This window comes from Pseudophryne corroboree, chromosome 6 (assembly GCF_028390025.1).
Source record: "Pseudophryne corroboree isolate aPseCor3 chromosome 6, aPseCor3.hap2, whole genome shotgun sequence".
In the NCBI taxonomy this organism is placed as follows: domain Eukaryota; kingdom Metazoa; phylum Chordata; class Amphibia; order Anura; family Myobatrachidae; genus Pseudophryne; species Pseudophryne corroboree.
In genome coordinates, this window is record NC_086449.1 from 408971272 (window position 1) to 408994412 (window position 23141).

General features: G+C 45.6%; 1 protein-coding gene across 1 annotated transcript in view; it reads left to right on the plus strand.

Moving 5' to 3' along the window:
* Positions 1-23141, plus strand: part of SUV39H2 (SUV39H2 histone lysine methyltransferase) — a 115090-nt gene that overhangs the window by 80065 nt on the left and 11884 nt on the right. Inside the window, exons 2-5 of the mRNA XM_063926914.1 lie at positions 8046-8191; positions 8652-9323; positions 20048-20194; positions 20475-20604. Coding sequence (XP_063782984.1) covers positions 8046-8191; positions 8652-9323; positions 20048-20194; positions 20475-20604 — 1095 coding nt within the window. The remainder of the gene's footprint in view (positions 1-8045; positions 8192-8651; positions 9324-20047; positions 20195-20474; positions 20605-23141) is intronic.

Below are 23141 nucleotides of genomic sequence, written 5' to 3' on the forward strand. Positions count from 1 at the left end.
CAGATGGATGAAAGAGAACAGGTGATTTTTGTTACTTACCGTAAAATCTCTTTCTCTGATTCCATCTGGGGGACGCTGCGATCCCTCCCAGATGTTTGTCTGGTTTAACCAGTTAATTTTCTTTGATCTATCTCCTTTGGCTTGGCTAAACGTTAACTGAGGTACTGGCTAGGCAGGAAGGAGATGGGAGGGGTTAGAGGGGGGAGGAGTCAGGTTTTAATAGTTCTGTGCCAAACTCCACAACCACACACCTCTAACCCACAAGTAATGGCGCAGCGTCCCCCAGATGGAATCAGAGAAAGAGATTATACGGTAAGTAACAAAAATCACCTTTTTACTGCCCGCAAGCCCGGTGGGGATGCCAGCAGGGAGAGCAGGCCGGACCTGAGGACCCTCCCCCCAGTCCCAGGAGGTGCCATTTCTGCAATGTTCCCACCCTGGAGCTGCTTCCTTCTCCCTCACTCCTGGTCAGCAGCCATTTCAGATAGAGCCTTGCTGTTCCTGGGATTGCTAGGGCAAATCCTCCTCTGTGGAACCGCCTGACTGCCAGTGCTGTGCTTCCTACAGGACACTTGAGTATTCTACCTGCAACTGTGTTAGTTAAGAAAGAGTGCATACGGTCAGGGTTGTGTGGTATAAACACCCTGTGATATACGTCCAGTGCTTACTGTGTGTGTTAGATCTACTGTTATCACATATAGCTATACTGAGTATTACTTTGAATTGCTAGTCCAGTGCAGTTTATGGTACATAATTTCTGCATGGTACGTTTGTGAGTATTACTAGTCCAGTGCAGTTTATGGTACATAATTTCTGCATGGTACGTTTGTGACTATATACGTGTGTGTGCATGTAGCTGCTGCGTGGTTGCCTTATTGCAGGGTATTTCACTCAGCGTGCTATTCCTATATTACTATACCTGTTAATATAGGATTGTTTCACAAGATATGCTACTGGAGTATTTTTTACTTGTGAATTATAGTCACCATATGTTCTATTCCTATTGAACCCTCGGTCTGTGCCAGCTTCAGCGGTTTCTCTGAGAGTTCTTACTAGGTATAGCGCTGCTACAAAAAAATAATAAAAAAAATAACTTTTTGTACCGGGTTGCCTATTACTGTGCGTATTGTTATGTCTGCTACACGTGGCAACGAGGTTGGAGCCTCTCCCACACTGCATGGTAGTGAGGCCACTAACGGAGTGGAGGATAATTTAGCAGCTGAGAGTTCAGGTTCAGGGGCTTCCTTGCCCCCCAGTGGGTCGGTAGCACTTGGAGCATAACAAGAACCACCTTGGGCTACATTTTCCACATTGTTAAACACGCTTGTAACTAAATTGACGCCCCCTGTGAGACCACCTGTGCCGCTACCACAGATTATGGTCCCCGCCGTGAACCCACAATGGGCGGATCAGCTTTCCACTCAGGTACAGCATTTGAACCGATCCATGTCCAAATATAAGGGTCACTCTCGCCCTCATAAGACTAAGTCGTCTTCTAAAAGGGCCATTACCTCCTTCCGATCCGCGGCCTTAACTGACACGTCCTCCGAGGAGGACGGTGTTTACATTGACCCCTCGGACACTGACGCTGATGTTTCAGATGGGGAGGGGAAATCTCTTTGGAGAAGACCGCAATAAGATTGTGGCTGACCTGGCTACTGCTAAAACAGCCTGCCTACCTTGTACGGCTCCTTCCGCACAGAAGGCTAAAAGTACTTTCCTTTGGCCCTTTCGTACTCCAGGTAAAGCAAAAGGTCAGGTGTACCCAAAGCAAGCCTGTACTTCCAGGCCTGCCAAGCCCTAGACCGAAGCGTGCTTGGGCCGCCTGTCAGCCAGCTTCAAAAACTGATAAGCCGGCCGCATGAAGGGGCGGGCCTCCCTCTGGGGGATCCCAGGGTGGGGGGGGGGCGCGACTTCTAGGTTTTACCCAGGAATGGTTGAAGACCACTTCGGATACCTGGGTGAGGGAAGTCGTTGCTCGGGGGGTTACGCCATACCCTTCATGAATCGCCCCCCTCCTCGATTTTGCCTAACAGATTTGCCTCTGGATCCGGCAAAAGCAAACACGTTGCACTCGGTGGTACATTCCCTCCTTTCCACGGGAGTGGTGGTACAGGTGCCTCTGACTCAGAGGGGCAAGGGGTTCTATTCACCGCTGTTTCTAGTCCCGAAACCGATCGGGTCCTCGCGGCCCATTCTCAATCTGAAGTCCTTGAACAAGCATGTGCGAATTTCCAAGTTCAGTATGGAAACGCTGCGCTCTGTTGTTCTGGACATGGAGCCTGGGGACTGTATGGTCTCCCTGGACATACATGATGCCTACCTACATATTCCTATTGCGGTATCTCATCAGCGGTACCTGCGGTTTGCAGTGGGCAACCTTCATTACCAATTTCGGGCGTTACCTTTTTGTTTGACAACTGCTCCGCGAGTCTTCACCAAGGCTATGGCGGTCATGACTGCCATGCTACGCCGTCAAGGGGTCAGGATACTACCATACCTAGACGATTTGTTGATCCTGGCGAGATCCCCAGAACTTCTCCTGTGTCATCTCGATTTGACAATCCAGTGCATGAATGCCCACGGATGGCTGATCAACTGGAAGAAATCCTCCCTGGTTCCGGCTCGGAGCATGGTACACCTGGGAGCGTTATTGGACACCCACAACCAGTGGTTGTTCCTGTCTCAGGAAAAAGTCCTGAAGCTTCAGGACAAGATTCGATGCTTCCTATCCCGTCGTCAAGTGTCGATCCATTCGGCGATGCAAGTGCTAGGTCTCATGGTGTTGGCTTTCGACATGGTGGAGTATGCTCAATTACATTCTCGCCCTCTGCAGAAGTTGATTCTGTCCAAGTGGGACGGCCTGCCTCACCGGATCAGATTTCACATGATCTTCCCTATCTCCGGAGGTACGTCTGTCCTTGAATTGGTGGCTTCAGGACCAACGATTGACCAGGGGCCGTCCCTTCTGGATTTCCAACTGGGACCTACTGACAACTGATGCCAGTCTGAGAGGTTGGGGCGCTGTGTTGTAACAACACTCTCTCCAGGGTCGGTGGACCGAGGAGGAGTCTCTACTCCCGATAAACATTCTGGAACTGCGGGCAGTGTTCAATGCGTTGACAATGGCCCAGCATCTGATACAGAGCAGACCTGTTCAAGTACAATCGGACAACGCTACCACGGTGGCGTACATCAATCTTCAGGGTGGCACTCGAAGCCACATGGCAATGAGGGAAGTATCAAGGATTCTTCAGTGGGCAGAACGCCATCTGCCGGCTATATCAGCAGTGTTCATTCCGGCGTTTTGAACTGGGAGGCGGACTATTTCAGTCATCAAGACGTGCACGCCGGAGAATGGAGCCCACATCCGGAGGTGTTTCTACTTCTCGTGGACCTGATGGCGTCTCGACACAATCACAAGGTTCTGGTCTCCGGAGCAAGGACAAGGGATCCTCAAGCTGCGTTTGTGGATGCTCTATCAATCCCGTGGAACTTTCGGCTGCCGTATGTGTTCCCTCCGGTGTCCCTCCTGCCCAGAGTAATACAGAAGTTCAAGCAAGAAGGCGGAAACCTGCTTCTAGTCGCTCCAGCGTGGCCCAGGCGGCACTGGTTCTCCGATCTACAGGTCCTCTCGTTGGATCATTCCCTTCTACTTCCACAACGACCAGACCTCCTTGTTCAGGGACCTTGTATTTACCAGGATTTGGCCCGTCTGGCTTTGACGGCATGACTGTTGAAGCTTCCGTCCTGAGGGCCAAGGGTTTTTCTGAGGCGGTCGTTCAAACTATGTTGAAGGCCCGTAAGCCGGCTTCTGCTCTGATATGCCATAGGGTCTGGAATGCTTACTTTACTTGGTGTGCGTCTCACAATCATGACGTTTTCAAGTTTAGTACGGCCAAACTATTGGCCTTCCTCCAACAAGGCCTGGATTTAGGCCTGTGTCTGGCCTCCCTCAAGGTTCACATCTCGGCCTTGTCGGTTTGGTTTCAGAGAAAGATCGCTACCCTGCCTGATGTCCATACATTCACTCAGGGTGTGCTGAGGATTCAGCCTCCTTATGTGCCACCTGTGGCCCCTTGGGATCTGTCAGTGGTTTTGGAGGCTTTACAAGAGTCTCCGTTTGAGCCTCTTACCTCTGCTGACCTTAAGTGGCTTTCCCTTAAGGTGTTGTTTTTGCTGGCTATTGCTTCAGCTAGAAGGGTCTCGGACTTGGGTGCCTTATCCTATAAGTCCCCCTATTTGATTTTTCGCCGTGACCGGGCGGTTCTTCGGACACGCCCAGGTTATTTGCCCAAGGTGGTGACTTCTTTCCACCTTAACCAGGAGATTGTGGTTCCAGCTTTTAATTCTCCTGAGTTGTCTTCCAAAGAGCGGTCTTTTGGATGTGGGCTCTCCGTATCTATGTGAAGAGAACTTCCTCCATTAGGAAATCCGATTTCTCTTTTTGTGTTTGTTTTTCACAAACGTGGCTGGCCTGCTTCTAAGCAGACATTGGCCAGATGGATTAGAATGGTGATTGCACATGCTTATGTACAGGCTGGTCGTCCGGTTCCTGCTACCATCAAAGCCCATTCTACTCGGTCGGTTGGACCTTCTTGGGCTGCCCACCGTGGTGCGACCCTTGAACAATTGTGCAAGACGGCTACGTGGTCCTCGAGGAACGCGTTTATTAGGTTCTATGCCTTTGATACTGCCGTTTTACAGGATGCTTCCTTTGGACGCCTGGTTCTTGTGCCCGCTAGAGTGCGTCCCCTCCCATAAGAAACTGCTTTAGGACATCCCCGATGTTATTCCCTGTGGAATACAGTGTACCTCGCAGTAGAAAACGAGATTTATGGTAAGAACTTACCGTTGTTAAATCTTTCTGCGAGGTAAATTGGGCTACACAAGGCGCCCACCCTGACGCACTTAGCTTTTTTGGGTTGGTATTGGCATAGCCTCTGACACCCTCTCCTGTGGTGAGTGAGCTCACTGGCATGGAGGCGGGGTTATAGAGGAGGCGGCGCTGTGCATCTTGGGAACAGTCTAAAGCTTTGAGCCTGTTGGTGCCTCGGATCAAGATCCTACTCTACACCCTCAATGTTATTCCTTGTGGAGCCCAGTGTACCTTGCAGAAAGATTTAACAACGGTAAGTTCTTACCATAAATCTCGTTTTCTCACCAAGGATGCCACTAAGATCATTATTCACTCACTAATTATTTCCAGACTGGACTACTGTAATCTCCTCCTAACTGGGCTCCCTGACAATTACCTCTCTCCCCTCCAATCTATCCTCAATGCTGCAGCCCGGCTCCTCTTCCTCACCAAATGCACTACATCCACCTCCCCTCTCCTACAAGCCCTTCACTGGCTCCCCTTCCTTTTCAATATCCAATTCAAACTTCCCACACTCACTTGCAAAGCACTCACCCACTCCCATTTTACATCTCTGACCTTATTTCCCTTTACTCTCCCACCCGTCCTCTTCGCTCTACTAATGCACACCGACTCTACTGTGTACTGATTACTTCCACTCCTATCGCCAAGATTTTTCACGTGCTGCTCCCTTTCTCTGGAATTCTCGGACTCTCCATCTCTCTACAGAACTTCAAACGGGCTCTTAAGACCCACTTCTTTACCAAACCGAGCCAAATCTCATCCTAACCCCGTGTCCCATGCTTGGTCTACCCCATCTGTGTCACCCCTGTCTGTCTGCTCCTCCCCTTTAGAATGTAAGCTCTCACGTGCAGGGCCCTCTTCCCTCATGTGCTTATCCTTTTCTTACTTTAATAATCCTCAACTGCCCAAATCCCGCAGTTTTTTTTTTGGCCACCTTGAAACTTATCTCTGTCTACTGATGTAGTTATGCTTAGTTACCCTGTACTTGTCCTATATTGTCTTCAACTGTATGTCACTGTTTTCCTGTTTTGATAATGTGCATATGTGCTCTCTAATTGGGCGCTGCGGAACCCTTGTGGCGCCATATAAATAAAGGATAATAGTTACATAAAAAGTTATAGCTCTATAAAGAATGGGAGACTTTATCTGTAAAGAGTGGGGATTTCAACTTAAAATTGTGACCAATAGGAGTGTTGTTTGTTCTGAGAGCCAATCAGGTGTTGCAATGCCACAAAATGGATCCAATAAGTGGTTAGCATGAGTAAGCTCACATTTGTTGCTTACCAGAATTGAAAGTAAAACCTTTTTATTTAGTTGTTTATCACAAAGCTGGTCACTGTTTTTTATGTGTTTATTTTACTTTCATTTCCTGAAGTAAGCTGTATAACTTATTTAGGATGACAATCAAAGTAAAGAGAGCTGACTGGTCACCTAGAAAGTGATACAAAATAATTATTTAACATGAAGAAGGTAACACTTACAAAAAAATAATAAGAAAAGCAGATGGCAACATAGCTAAAGGAGAAACTTTGGAACTGTGGAATAAGTATCAACAGACTGTCCATTCATAATCAAATTGGTAAAGGTAAAAGATCCACAATACCATGCTGTGATAGAAGAATGAAAAAACTGTGCTTGAGAGACAGAAAAAAATCATCTGAGGTAATCCAAAATGATTTACGTGAATGTGGTGTAAACATCAGTGCCAGGACTGTTGGACACAGACTTCAATATTTTGGATTAAACGCCAGAATAACAAGGAAAAGGTCGCTTTTAACTCTCAAGCAAAGACATAAAAGATTAGAATGGGCTAAAATGCTTATTAATTGGTCAGAAGAACAATGGAACAGTGTCATTTGGAGTGACAAATCCAGAATATCCACTTTTGGTAGTGATGGCATGAAATAGGTCCGCAGAAGAATTGGAGAAAATTTGCTACCTGAGTGCACAACACCTACTGTGACGCATCCAGTTAGTGTTATACTATGGGGATGTATGACAGCAAAAGGTGTGGGACTAATTTATGTGATCAATGGCACTTTAATTAGCAGCAAATACATGAGTGTCCTGCAGTGGGGACGGGGGAGCAGTTGGGGGGGGGGGGCACAAACTATGCAGATTAGTGGGTAAGCAGTGGGTGAATAGACACTGTGTGCATGCATAACGGAGAGTGCTGGGCATTCCCCTACAGTGACGGAAAAGGGAGTGAGAAAAGGCGCCACCCCTTTTCCTTAGGCTCTACCCCTCATCTGATGCGGGTGTGCTTTCTGAATACCAAAGCTCCCGACCCACTTGCCACCAATGTTGGGAGGTATGTAACTGCAGCAAAAGGCTTCCCGACGAAGTACAAATGAATATTGTGCAAAACTAAGAAATTTACTTTTCTACAGTTCAGTACGTATAACTGTTACAAAAATGTAAAATTGTGTTATAAAGTTCATTGTATGATGTTGTATTGTGTTCTTAATTAAATTGCCATTGTAATGCTGTGTGCTTTTTGGTATAATACTAAAATATATTAGTGCTATAAGCTGATAAACTTCAAAAAGGCACATTTTACGAAAGGTATCCATAATTTTGGCCACTACTGTGTGTGTGTACGTACGTACGTACATATTCACTCACTCACTCCTTGGATCAACAAATGAAATGTCCGACGGTTTGTTTGTTTTTCCGCCTTATTATTAGTACCACTTTTGTAAATAGCTCCCATTCTGTGCTACAAACAAATTCTACAGTTTCATCACATCTGATATGTAGTGTTCACGCTAGGCTGTTTTAGCAGGGTCCTGCACCCTGCCCGATTTTCAAAGGGCAAAATGTGCCCTGCCAAATGCTGCCACGTGAATAGATGCCATGTGCCCGCACGTGACATCTATTCACATTGTAGGTAGAGCTTGTGGAAAGCCCAGCACCTCCCCATCAGTGACACTGTGGGCTAGGGCACACCATCAGTGACGTTGAGAGGGCTGGCCTGCCCCCATTAGTGATGTTGAGGGGGCTGTGCTTGCCCTGCACACTGGTACCCTGGCCTTCAAAATTCCTGGGGGGGATGTTAATTATGTATGGCTATTTCTCTTGTCCTAAGAAATGTGATCCTGATTTTAAAATGTTGGAATTGTATGGAAAATACAGTGCTAACACAGAGTTTTATCCCCCACAGCTTGGTGTGTGCCATGCCTTGCCTCTAATGAGACTCTTCAAGAATTGTGTCGGAAAGAGTCCCTTATCTGCAAATGTATTGGAATAACCAGGAGGAATCTAAATAATTATGAAGTGGAATATCTCTGTGACCATAAAATAGTAAAGGTATATATCTCTTTCAGACAGCATTCGGAGAATGTGACCATGTGTTGACATCATAACTGTCAACATTGTTATTTTCAACTTAATAACTAGATCCTGAGTAATCTCTAGTATATAATTTAACAAAATACAAATTGCTATTGTGGTGTCCATATTTGCAACCACAAATTATTAGTAAATGAAGCTTGCTGTTTCTCTTATTTGCTCTGTCCAAAATGCTGTACATCAAGCGCCCATTCCTATAATGGAAATCTCCACCTATGTAGCATTTTGTTTAGGGGTTAATTCAGCAAAATTGACATGGATCTTTTTTTTTAAATATAAGGTCTACCCTGTATATAAAAAAAAAAAACTGCAATGTACATTCTGTCGAACAGTGTATATAACCATCTTCGACCAAAGTATTTATTATAAAGGTAATTAAAATATATGGTGGATAATTTTTTTTTTTGTGTACTTAAAGGGTGCGGAGTACTTCCTTGTGAAATGGAAAGGATGGCCGGAGTCAAATAATACATGGGAGCCCAAAGAAAACCTTAAATGTCCAACACTTTTGAAGCACTTTTACAGTGATCTCTACAAGTTTTTGTCTGAACTGAAGCCCAGTAAAGGAAGTGGGCTGAAGAATAGTATTAAATCTTTGGACTGTTCAGTTGTTGACTATATTGTCAAAAGGGCTAAGCAACGAATTATACTTAAGCGTTGGGAGGAAGAACTGAATAGGAAAAAATCCCATAATGGAATGCTATTTGTGGAAAATGATGTGGATCTTGAGGGTCCTCCCAGAGACTTCTATTACATTAATGATTACAAAGCCTCTCCTGGAGTTATTACTTTGGGTGAAGCCGTTGTTGGCTGTGAATGTAAAGATTGCTTTACAGGTAAATGTTGCCCTGAGGAGGCAGGGGTTCTTTTCGCTTACAATGAACACAAACAAATTAAGATTCAACCTGGACGGCCTATTTATGAATGCAACTCTAGATGTAAATGCGATTTGGATTGTCCCAATCGTGTGGTACAGAAAGGGCCCCCCTACTCATTATGCATCTTTAGGACACACAATGGACGTGGCTGGGGGGTTAAAACACTCCAGAAAATCAAGAGGCACAGCTTTGTCATGGAATATGTTGGCGAGGTATGCGTTGCAATCACTTTTCAAAATTGTCATTGTTATATACATATCACATTTGATTGTTGGGTGTGCTTTATTTTTATCCTGTTTATCATATGTTAATATAAACACCTATTTGGTATTTTACCATGAGAAAGTAGAAACGGACAGCATTTTTAGGGTTCCTATAATACCAGACATCTAATTCCTTTCATGGCCTTATTGAGAATAGGTTCTCAAAACTATTTTATTGCATTTGTCATGTCTCTTGAAGGGGTTCTTGTTTTCATTTCCAAAACAATGGGAGACCTACAAAGGCTGTGGTTGCAACAGTGCAGCTTTCAAGTTGTATTGCATGCAAAAAAAAAATACAAATGAGAATGAGCCCTTTTGTTTATGTATGTATGTATGTATGTATGTATGTATATGTGTGTGCATAAGGTTGTTGCTCATACATTTAATAGGGTGTGTCTAGAAAGGACAAATACATTTGCTACAGCTTAAGGGATGCTACAGTGAGAGTTAAGTATTGCTCCCAAAAATATAAGAGAACTAGTTTTTCTTGTATCTTGCATTGCTGAATGATCATATTATTCCTTCAGAACCCACTTGTTTAACTTGAGTATAAAATATCAAGCCTGCTTAATTCTTGTAACTGTTCTTCCTCTGCCCCTACCCAATACCACCACTATTCACATCCTAGTGCAGAGACTTAAGGATGGTTGAGGGCTCTGTTAAATACATTTACTTGGTGTCTGGGACCTCTTATCGCTTATCTGTCCTATCCTCCAACTGACAAAATGGTAGAGTTGTTCAGAACAGCATATGAAGGGCTTGTTGACCTCGGTTTTACTTGCTGATCATGTTTGAGCACGTGTGTTTTATGTGATGCAATGTGCTTTGGATGCAGAGCTCATTTGAGATAAAATTTGAGGCTCTGTAGTCTCTGCTTACTAGATGTTCTGGCTTGAGACCTGGGAAGCAGACAATAAGTATAAATAAGATACTGGAGTAGATGAACCATTCTGCTTGCACATGCATGATAGCTGACACGGGCTGATTCAGACCTGATCAAAACGTACAGCAGCGATCATGTTTGAACTGCGCATGTGCTGCGCCGGCGCATGGCAGACAGCCGACTACTGTCGTAGCTCTGCGTTCGGCTCTGCCTGATTGCCAGGCAGAGGCGGTCGCGGGGCGAGCTGGCGGCATTTAGCTGCCATTTAGGGGGCATGGTCCGGCAACGCAGGCGTGCCCAAACCGTTAGGGGGGGCCCGTAGCGGCTGCGTGACGTCACACGCAGCCGCTGCGACCCGGGCAGCGACAACAAGCTCCTTGCTAGCGTGCAGGAACTGCGCTGGCTGGGAGCTAATCCTGAAGTACAAAAGCATTGCCGCTGTGCGATGCTTTTGTATTTGTGTGACGAGGCAGGGACTGATGTTCGGGGCGGGCTAGCCCTGTGCTGGACGTCCCCCTGCATGTCAGTGTGACTGATCATAGATGTGCTAAATTTAGCACATCTACGATCAGGTCTGAATTAGCCCCACAGTCCTTCGAATCTCATGGATGGGTTATAACCTACAAGAAATTTACATTCGCACCATCTCACTGAATGTTCTTTCCAGAAGAGAATATTGTTTTGTTACAGGAACTGGTAAAGTCTTTTTCCGTGGAGGCCTTGGGATGGATGTTCTTTCTTCAAGTAGTTGCAGTTTGAGTAGTTTTATTGGTGTGGGTTCTCGATCAAACTCTGTTGAAATTCTATTTGAACAAGTTGCATCGCTTGACCATGCCAGTAAATCAATCTAGCTCCCAGAATGTGTCTGTTGGCTGAGGGGAGACCACATCAACAGTTTCACCTTCGCAGTTTGGGATTAGACTATTGCGACAACGAACGTCCTTCAGTGCTGCTTTCATGGTCTTTGGACTTAAGAGGAATCAATGCTCCAGATAAAAGTGCTAGAACTCAGAGTGTTGGTTAGTGGTTTTTTGAGTAAAGACTATAAAGATCAAGTCGGATAATACCATGGCAGTTGTATAACTCAACAAATAGGAAGACACCAAGAGTTCCCTTTCCTTGAGCGAAACCAGCCGCATACAGTGTATTGTAGTGGGTGGAATGTAATGTTGTAGCTGTTGTCTGCCAGATGTTCACATGATGGCATCTCAACTGAACAACAAGGTTGAGTGCTTTTGATTAAGAATTAGGGATCTGAAGGCATTGTTGGTAGACGCCATGTTAATTACTTGTAATTGTAATTTTCATCTGATTTACTGGTTTCCCCTGTAAAATGCTTTCACTGGTTCTAAAGAAGTTAAAAATAAATTGTATTCTTGATTGGCCATGAAGATTGTGCTACATTGACATTTTGAACATGGCAGCCCATCATGTTGTCTGTATCTAAGACCTGACCCTGTTTCATTGCTGAGGTTTCACTTGCCTGGCTTTTAACAGTGTGGCTGAAGACCTGATACGTAAGGCTAAGGACTTGTCTGCGAGGGGTGGTTGAGGCCTTGCTTGAGGTTAGGAAAACAATTATGGTAGGGTGTTGGAAGCTTTAGATCTCCTGATGCAAAAAGAAGGGGATTCCTACAGTACCTTCCTTTCAGATGCCTGCAGCGGGATGTATCGGAGTCCGATATCGCCAGAGGTGCGGGGCGATCTCGGACTTCTTTTAAAAGTGCAATCACTTACAAGGCATGGTTTTGTCTTGTAAGTGATTACCCCTTTAAAAAAGGTCTGAGATCTGCTGGATCCCGCACCTCCGGCGATCTCAAACTCCACTGCGTCCTGCTGCCCATTTTCTACGTTTCATGCAGGTAGGCCGGAGGGGTTTGAGATGTTTGTCTCAGCAGGTTCAAGTTTTGTCCCTATCTGTTATCTTTCTGAGAAAACAAAAGCAGTTTTACCAGAAAGTACACTGAATGGAAATGCTAGTTGGAGGCATCTTTGGTATAAACTGGATAAGGTTTTTAGTGTCCCCAAATTGGGTAAACATGATTTTTTCTATACCTCCATTTTAAATCCTTTTCTCTTACGTCCTAGAGGATGCTGGGGACTCCAATAGGACCATGGGGTATAGACGAGATCCGCAGGACACATGGGCACACTATAAGACTTTGAATGGGTGTGAACTGGCTCCTCCATCTATGCCCCTCCTCCAGACCTCAGTTAGATTCTGTGCCCAGAGAGACTGGACCCACACTAGGGGAGCTCTCCTGAGTTTCTCTGAAAATACTTTGTTAGGTTTTTTATTTTCAGGGAGACCTGCTGGCTACAAGCTCCCTGCTTCGTGGGAGTGAGGGGAGAGAAGCAGACCTACTTCTTCTGAGTTCAAAGGCTCTGCTGCTTAGGCTACTGGACACCATTAGCTCCAGAAGGTTTGATCACTTGGGGGGTCATTCCGAGTTGTTCGCTCGGTAAATTTCTTCGCATCGCAGCGTTTTTCCGCTTAGTGCGCATGCGCAATGTTCGCACTGCGACTGCGCCAAGTAAATTTGCTATGCAGTTAGGAATTTTACTCACGGCTTTTTCATCGTTCTGGTGATCGTAATGTGATTGACAGGAAGTGGGTGTTTCTGGGCGGAAACTGGCCGTTTTATGGGTGTGTGTGAAAAAACGCTACCGTTTCTGGGAAAAACGCGGGAGTGGCTGGAGAAACGGAGGAGTGTCTGGGCGAATGCTGGGTGTGTTTGTGACGTCAAACCAGGAACGACAAGCACAGAACTGATCGCAGATGCCGAGTAAGTCTGGAGCTACTCAGAAACTGCTAAGAGAGGTGTAATCGCAATATTGCGAATACGTCGTTCGCAATTTTAAGATGCTAAGATTCACTCCCAGTAGGCGGCTGCTTAGCGTGAGTAAATCTGCTAAAAACAGCTTGCGAGCGAACAACTCGGAATGACCACCTTGGTGCACCTAGCTGCTTGTTCCCGGAGCCGCGCCGTCAACCCCCTCACAGAAGCAGAAGAAAGTAGTCGGGTGAGTATAAAGTAGTACAGAAGACTTCAGTAACGAGGTACCGCGCAGCGCCATGCTCCCACACACACTTCAGACGGCACTTGCAGGGCGCATGGGGGGGGGGCGCCCTGGGCAGCATGTTACTGGAGGATAAAACTGGCCAGAATATATATATTATAAGTGCCTAGGCACTAAATATAGCCCCCGCCAGTATAAAGATTTGAATTTTGAGCGGGACTACAGCGCGCCGGTGAGGGGGTATGGCTTAGCCCTCACAGCTTACCAGCGCCATTTTCTCTTCACAGGCTGCAGAGACGCTGGCCCGGACCTCCACTCCTGAACAAGTACAGGGAGCAAAACGGGGGGGGGGGGTGTTTCTCTAACAGGCTTCCCTGTGGGTCTGTCCCCTATAGCGAGTGTGTTTGTGCGTGTCGGTACGTGTGTGTCGACATGTCTGAGGTTGAGTGCTCCTCCCCGGAAGTTACTGGGGGCGCAGATAAGGAGTTGGGAGTGACACTGTCGACTGCTGATTGGGTGAATATGTTGAGTACATTGAATGCAAATGTGGCGTTATTGACTAAAAGACTGGATAAATCTGATTCTCAGACACAAACGTGTAGAAAATCCATGGAGGACGCCTTGTCTCAGGTACAGGCCCCCTCAGGGTCACAAAAGCGTTCATTTACCCAGATGGCGGATACGGATACCGACACGGACTCTGATTCCAGTGTCGACTATAGTGAGGCCAGTTTACATCCAAAATTAGTTAAGAGTATTCAGTACATGATTGTGGCAATTAAAGATGTTTTACATATTTCTGAAGTACCTGCTGTTCCAGATACAAGGGTTTGTTTGTATAAGGGAAAGAAGCCTGAGGTGACGTTTTCCACCTCTTATGAACTGAACGCGCTTTGTGAAAAAGCTTGGGAATCTCCCGATAAAAGGTGGCAGATTCCCAAGAGAATTCTAATGGTTTATCCTTTCCCCTCTGACGACAGGGAAAAGTGGGAGTCATCTCCCAATGTGGACAAGGCTCTATCACGACTGTCCAAGAAGGTGGCGCTTCCGTCTCCTAACACTGCTGCCCTTAAGGACCCTGCGGATCGTAAGCAGGAAACGACCTTAAAGTCCATTTACGTCACTACGGGTGCCATGCTCAGACCTGCCGTGGCGTCGGCGTGGGTGAGTAGTGCTATTGGTAAGTGGGCCGATAATTTGGCATCTGACATTGATACCCTGGATAGGGATAACATTCTTTTGACTCTCTGTTATATCAGGGACGCTGCAGCTTACCTAAAGGATGCAGCGAGGGATATTGGCCTCTTGGGATCAAGGGCCAATGCCATGGCAGTCTCGGCCAGGAGAGCGCTGTGGATTCATCAATGGAATGCTGATGCCGACTCTAAGAAAGCTATGAAAGCTCTCCCATATAAAGGTAGTGTCCTGTTTGGTGACGGCCTCGCTGACCTGGTGCCTACGGCTACAGCGGGTAAGTCATCCTTTCTTCCTTCTGTTCCTGCACAACAGAAAAAGGCACCCCATTATCAGATGCAGTCCTTTCGGCCTCATAAATACAAAAAAGGAAGAGGGTCGTCCTTCCTTGCCTCTAAAGGTAGAGGAAGGGGAAAAAGGTCACCTGTTGTGCCAGGCTTCCAGGACCAGAAGTCCTCCCCAGCTTCTGCCAAGTCCACTACATGACGCTGGGGCTCCCCTACAGGAGCCCGTACTGGTGGGGGCGCGTCTCCAACTCTTCAGTCAGGTCTGGTTTCACTCGGGCCTGGATCCTTGGGTGTTAGACATAGTGTCCCAAGGGTACAAACTGGAGTTTCAGGAGGTGCCCGCCCACCGATTTTTCAAGTCAGCCTTGCCAGTTTCTATCCCAGAAAGGGAAGTAGTGAGTGCTGCGATACAAAAGCTGTGTCAACAGCGTGTCATTGTCACGTTACCTCCGTCTCAACGGGGAGAAGGGTTTTATTCGAGCCTCTTTGTTGTACCAAAGCCGGACGGCTCGGTCAGACCGATCCTGAACCTAAAATCCCTCAATCTGTATTTGAAAACTTTCAAATTCAAGATGGAATCTCTTCGGGCAGTGATCTCCAGTCTGGAAGGGGGGGATTTTATGGCGTCAGTCGACATAAAAGATGCCTACTTACATGTCCCAATATATCCTCCAAATCAAGCTTTCCTGAGGTTTGCGGTGCAGGATTGTCATTACCAATTTCAGACGTTGCCGTTTGTTCTTTCCACGGCCCCGAGGGTCTTCACCAAAGTAATGGCGGAAATGATGGTACTCCTACGCAAGCAGGGTGTCACAATTATCCCATACTTGGACGATCTCCTGATAAAGGCGAGATCAAAGGAGCAGTTGCTAAGAAACGTGGCTCTCCTTGACAATTCTGCAACAGCATGGTTGGATTCTGAATTTGCCAAAATCACAGTTGATTCCGACAACTCGGTTGTCTTTCTTGGGCATGATCCTGGACACGGAACTGCAGAGAGTATTTCTTCCAGCGGAAAAAGCTCTGGAAATTCAGACCATGGTCAAGGAGATTCTGAAACCGGCAAGGGTATCGATTCATCAATGCACTTGGGTGCTGGGCAAGATGGTTGCAGCTTACAAAGCCATTCTGTTTGGCAGGTTTCATGCCCAGGTATTTCAGTGGGACCTGTTGGACAAGTGGTCCGGGTCTCACCTGCACATGCACAGGAAAATAAGTCTATCTTCCAGGACCAGAATATCTCTCCTGTGGTGGCTTCAAAGTTCTCACCTCCTAGAGGTACGCAGGTTCGGGATCCAGGATTGGGTCCTGCTGACCACGGATGCAAGTCTCCGAGGCTGGGGAGCAGTCGCACAAGGAAGAAATTTCCAGGGAAAATGGTCAAGCTAGGAAGCTTGTCTGCACATAAACGTTCTGGAATTAAGAGCCATTTACAACAGCCTTCTACAAGCGGAACATTTTCTTCGAGGTCTACCTGTCCTGATTCAGTCGGACAACGCAACAGCGGTGGCGTACATAAACCGCCAGGGCGGAACAAAGAGCAGAGCTGCAATGGCGGAGGCCACAAAAGTTCTCCGCTGGGCAGAAAAGCACGTGAGCGCTCTGTCAGCGGTCTTCCTTCCGGGCGTGGACAACTGGGAAGCAGACTTCCTCAGCAGACACGATCTCCATCCAGGAGAGTGGGGTCTTCATCAGGAGGTTTTTGCAGAAGTGACAAGTCGTTGGGGAATTTCTCAAATAGACATGATGGCGTCTTGCCTCAACCAGAAGCTGCCGAGATATTGTTCCAGGTCAAGGTTCCCTCAAGTCAGTGCAGTGGACGCCCTGGTAACTCCGTGGGTGTTTCAGTCGGTATATGTGTTCCCTCCACTTCCACTCATTCCAAAAGTGTTTGAGGATCATAAGAAGAACAAGGGTTCAGGCGGTACTCATCGTTCCAGATTGGCCACGGAGGGCCTGGTATCCGGATCTTCAGGAATTGCTCATAGAAGATCCTTGGCCTCTTCCTCTCAGAGAGGATCTGTTACTGCAGGGGCCATGCGTCTTCCAGGACTTACCACGGCTGCGTTTGACGGCATGGAGGTTGAATGCCAAATCCTAGCTCGAAAGGGTTTTCCTGGGGAAGTCATCCCCACTCTCCTTAAGGCTAGAAAGGAGGTCACAGTGAAGCATTATCACCGTATTCGGAGAATGTGTCTTGGTGTGAAGCCAAGAAAGCTCCTACGGAGGAGTTTCAGCTGGGTCGTTCCCTCCATTTTTTGCAGGCAGGCGTGGTTGCAGGCCTGAAATTAGGTTCCATTAAAGTGCAGATTTCGGCTTTATCTATTTTCTTTCAAAAAGAATTGGCCGCCATTCCAGAGGTTCAGATTTTCGTGAAGGGAGTGCTGCACATCCATCCTCCGTTTGTGCCACCCGTGGCACCGTGGGATCTTGATGTGGTGTTACAGTTTCTTATGTCTCACTGGTGTGAACCTTTGCGAAAGGTTGAGTTGAAATTTCTCACTTGGAAAGTGGTCATGCTTTTGGCCTTGGCGTCCGCAAGTCGGGTGTCGGAATTGGCGGCTTTGTCTCACAAGAGCCCCTATTTGATTTTCCATGTGGATAGAGCGGAATTGCGGACTAGTCAACAATTTCTGCCGAAGGTGGTTTCTTCGTTTCACATAAATCAACCTATTGTGGTGCCTGTGGCTATGGATGCCGTGTTGGTGCCAAAATCTCTCGATGTCGTAAGAGCTTTGAAAATTTGTCGCCAGAACGGCTCAAATTAGGAAATCAGAGGCTCTGTTTGTCCTATATGCTCCCAACAAAATTGGGACTCCTGCTTCCAAGCAGACTATTGCACGCTGGATCTGTAATACGATTCAGCATGCTCATTCTACTGCTGGATTGCCGTTGCCGAAGTCGGTGAAAGCCCATTCTACCAGGAAGGTGGGCTCATCTTGGGCGGCTGCCCGAGGAGTCTCAGCGCTTCAACTTTTTTCGAGCAGCTACGTGGCCGGGTTCAAACACTTTTTTGTTTAGTTTTACAAGTTTGATACCCTGGCTGATGAGGACCTCATGTTTGCTCAATCGGTGCTGCAGAGTCATCCGCACTCTCCCGCCTGGTCTGACCCCATGGTCCTTTTGGAGTCCCCAGCATCCTCTAGGACGTAAGAGAAAATAGGATTTTAATACCTACCGGTAAATCCTTTTCCCCTAGTCCGTAGAAGATGTTGGGCGCCCGTCTCAGTGCGGACTGTTACTTGCAGTTGTATTGATAGTTATTGTTTTCTGTTACACAAAGGTTGTGTATCGGTTATATTCAGCTTGTTGCTGTTTTTAGTTCATACTGTTAACAGGTATTACTTGTAAACCATGTTGTATGGTGTGTTGTGGTGTGAGCTGGTGTGTTTCTCACCCTTGGTTAACAAAAATCCTTTTCCTCGAAATGTCCGTCTCCCTGGGCACAGTTCCTATAACGGAGGTCTGGAGGAGGGGCATAGAGGGAGGAGCCAGTTCACACCCATACAAAGTCTTATAGTGTGCCCATGTCTCCTGCGGATCCCGTCTATACCCCTGGTCCTTTTGGAGTCCCCAGCATCCTCTACGGACTAGGAGAAAAGGATTTACCGGCAGGTATTAAAATCCTATTTTCTCCAAGACCATTAGGGGATACTGGACCCTTTTTAAATCTAGTTTTCTATTCACCTTTTGTGTTTGTTATAGGAGGACATTGTTCATTCTGCTCTTCTTTTTTTTATTTTTTTTGGTTCTCTTCTGTCCCGTGGCTTGCACCGCAGCCTTCTTACATGGTGGAGAAGCGGTATAGCGCACGTAACATGCGCTGATACCGCTTCTCCCCCATATCGCACCTTCATACATTTACCCCCATTGGTTAGTAAAGACCAGTGGCAGACTTGTATGTAGGGAGAGGAGTCCTTCAATGTAGATTTTAAGTACTTGTTCTCTTGGTGAGACTTCATATTCATAGTTTCCAATGATCTCCAATGTACTCTGACAATAGGATTTACAGTAATAACCTTTATTTATAAATCATTTTATTAGTTATTTTAAGTGAATTAGTGTATTAATATGTGGATGAACTGGCAATATGCTTGTAACATTTGTGTGATTGTCTCCAACTCAAAATGCAAAGTCTCTTCAAGATAGTTATACCAGCTTTGGGCGGTATCCAATTAGCCACAGTAATTTACTGTGGCTAATGGATTCACCGGGGGCTATATAATTAGCACTGATTGCCGGCGTTTATCGGAGGATTATGGGCATGCAAAGCAGAGTCCCCCAATAAACAGCCTTCAGAGCCGCGATAACACATGGGTCTGGATACTTATCCCGGAACCCATGTCTTAGTTGACGAAAATGGGACATTTTTCTTACGAAAAAACAAAGGCTTTAATTTGATAGCTGTATAATGACCATCTGTCAGCCCATTTTATTTGGGGGGAAAATGATCACGGCTAATAGGACACCCAGTCACTGAGCTTTTATACTGTATGTTGCTGTTTTATATTATATATTCTACACCTCCTATAGATTAATCTTTTATACACTCATTAAATTGTTAGATTGTTTGAGTATATCATACTGTATAAATAACACCTTTAAAGACTTCTTTTTATTTTTCCCCACAGTGCGGGGTTACAGTGTTACCCCTGTTTATAGACAGCATCCTTCTCTCATTTTGGATGTTTGTTGTAGTTTTGCATTCATTAATACTGATTGTTTACGACAAATGTTTTATCATCTGCCGAGTATTTTTATGTATTACTTCAGGATGGTTAGCTTTAACTGTTCAACTTTTTCACCCCTCTCGCTCCTAAAATAACAGCGGGTTAGTAGAGCAGTCTTATTTTAAACCAATCATGAGAGCTGACACTGCCCATCTTATGTTTTGCCTTTGTATGTTTTAAATGTTTTTACTACATCAGTTACAGTGCTCTTGAGTATGCGTTTTCCCATAAAGGGTTAGGATGGATCTTGTTTACAGGTTGTTATTAGAGCCTTTTGTGGTAGAACAGGTCTGTTTTGCCACTTAAAAAATCATAATGAAGTCCAGGGTTGGAGGAATAATTTCAATGTCCTGTCTTCAGTGACATCAGGGGCAACCTTATTTAAAGCATCTTTCTGGAAAAATAAGGCTTGGTTATGCATTTATGGCATGAGCATTTGTGTTATTTTATCAGTACAAAACCTCACTTTAGGTCATATTTAAAAAAAATAATCACTTTAATATAAAATATATGGGCAGGCAAATTTCTTGTTAATCCAATTGTTCTGATTTCTTTCAGGTAATAACAAGTGAAGAGGCAGAGAAAAGAGGTCGGCAGTATGACAGTACAGGAATCACTTATCTCTTTGACTTAGACTACGAGTCAGATGAGTTTACTGTTGATGCCGCGCGATATGGGAATGTCTCACACTTTGTAAATCACAGTGTAAGCAGATATTTAAAAGGAGTAATAACCCATGCAATTTGTCTTCCAATATTGGTCATATTCATTATTTAGGTTGCCCATAATCGATGCAAACATTGTATATTGTGCTCTTTATTGTGTAATGGAATGTGACTCTAGCAGTGCCCTATTCCCTTTCTATATACTTGTATATGCACAGTTTAGGAAACTTTATATATTACCATTTTTCTGTTTCTAGAACATGTTAATCATTGTACTGTATGGTATCTGTGATGCTTAAGAGCCCTCTCTTGCATTTTAGTGTGATCCCAATCTTCAAGTGTACAACGTTTTCATAGATAACTTGGACGTGCGTCTCCCTCGTATTGCATTGTTTTCAACAAGACCGATCAAAGCTGGAGAGGAACTTACATTTGATTACCAAATGAAAGGTAACTGTGCTTGTTAATTATATATACATTTTACCTATATATATATATATATATATATATATATATATATATATATATATATATATATATATACACACACACACACACACCTTTCCACCATTTTCAGCACTTTGCAGTTGTGTTTTTTTTTGTTACAAGGCGCTAAGAAAAAAATCTATAACAAATTATTTTCTTTTTCAAACTGTACTTTTGTGTTCACATATTAAGCATTATTGTAACACTGGATATTACCAAAATACTATCAGTGCTTAGGGGGGGCATATTCAAATACCCCAGACTTTTTTCTATTTTTTTTTCTACCCAACACAATTTTCCCCAAATGTTTTTTCTTTCTTTAATATTTTCCTACAAAAACACATAGTTCTGGGAACTTACCCAAATTCTAAGTGTTTTCGCAAAAAAAAACGGAGCTGATGGGGCTGGTTAATGGGTATTATTTTTTTGCCTGCCTCATTTGAATATCCCGGGGGTGTGTGGGTCAATTACCCGCTGTAAATTACTGTGGCTAATTGAATATCTACCTTAGGATGTTACAGTGGCAAGATATGCATGGGTTTAAACTTTAGCTTCTTTTGATTGGATGAGCTGTGTAGATTAGTATTTCCTTTCTAAATATAACTAGCTGCAGTAATTCATCTGATTCTCCATTCATTCTCTGAAGTGTGGAAACTATTTAGGGTGCCATATTTTGGCTTCCTGAATCATTCAAGATAAAAATACATTTAATAAATGGGTGGTGTAATTGGATAACTGTTTGTAGGCGTTTTACTAGTGTATTAATATTATTTCTCTATCGTCCTAGTGGATGCTGGGGTTCCTGAAAGGACCATGGGGAATAGCGGCTCCGCAGGAGACAGGGCACAAAAAGTAAAGCTTTTCCAGATCAGGTGGTGTGCACTGGCTCCTCCCCCTATGACCCTCCTCCAGACTCCAGTTAGATTTTTGTGCCCGGCCGAGAAGGGTGCAATCTAGGTGGCTCTCCTAAAGAGCTGCTTAGAAAAAGTTTAGCTTAGGTTTTTTATTTTACAGTGAGTCCTGCTGGCAACAGGATCACTGCAACGAGGGACTGAGGGGAGAAGAAGTGAACTCACCTGCGTGCAGGATGGATTGGCTTCTTGGCTACTGGACATCAGCTCCAGAGGGACGATCACAGGTACAGCCTGGATGGTCACCGGAGCCGCGCCGCCGGCCCCCTTGCAGATGCTGAAGTCAGAAGAGGTCCAGAATCGGCGGCTGAAGACTCCTGCAGTCTTCTAAAGGTAGCGCACAGCACTGCAGCTGTGCGCCATTTTCCTCTCAGCACACTTCACACGCAGTCACTGAGGGTGCAGGGCGCTGGGGGGGGGCGCCCTGGGAGGCAAATGTAACCTATATAAAGGCTAAAAATACCTCACATATAGCCCCCAGAGGCTATATGGAGATATTTAACCCCTGCCTGGATTCACTAAATAGCGGGAGACGAGCCCGCCGGAAAAGGGGCGGGGCCTATCTCCTCAGCACACGGCGCCATTTCCTCTCACAGCTCCGCTGGTCAGGACGGCTCCCAGGTCTCTCCCCTGCACTGCACTACAGAAACAGGGTAAAACAGAGAGGGGGGGCAAATTTATGGCGATATTTTGATATATATAAAGCAGCTATAAGGGAGCACTTATTATAAGGCTATCCCTGTTATATATAGCGCTTTTGGTGTGTGCTGGCAAACTCTCCCTCTGTCTCCCCAAAGGGCTAGTGGGTCCTGTCTTCGTTAGGAGCATTCCCTGTGTGTCTGCTGTGTGTCGGTACGTGTGTGTCGACATGTATGAGGACGATATTGGTGTGGAGGCGGAGCAATTGCCAAATATGAGGATGTCACCCCCTAGGGAGTCGACACCAGAATGGATGCCTTTATTTATGGAACTACGGGATAGTGTCAACACGCTAAAGCAGTCGTTTGACGACATGAGACGGCCGGACAATCAATTAGTGCCTGTCCAGGCGACTCAAACACCGTCAGGGGCTGTGAAACGCCCTTTGCCTCAGTCGGTCGACACAGACCCAGACACAGGCACTGACTCCAGTGGTGACGGTGACGAATCAACCGTATTTTCCAGTAGGGCCACACGTTATATGATTTTGGCAATGAAGGAGGCGTTACATTTAGCTGATACTACAGGTACCACTAAACAGGGTATTATGTGGGGTGTGAAAAAACTACCTATAGTTTTTCCTGAATCAGAAGAATTAAATGACGTGTGTAATGAAGCGTGGGTTGCCCCTGATAAAAAGCTGATAATTTCAAAGAAATTATTGGCATTATACCCTTTCCCGCCAGAGGTTAGGGAGCGCTGGGAAACACCTCCTAGGGTGGACAAGGCGCTAACACGCTTATCTAAACAAGTGGCGTTACCTTCTCCTGAGACGGCCGCACTTAAAGATCCATCAGATAGGAGGATGGAAAATATCCAAAAAAGTATATACACACATGCAGGTGTTATACTACGACCAGCTATAGCGACTGCCTGGATGTGCAGTGCTGG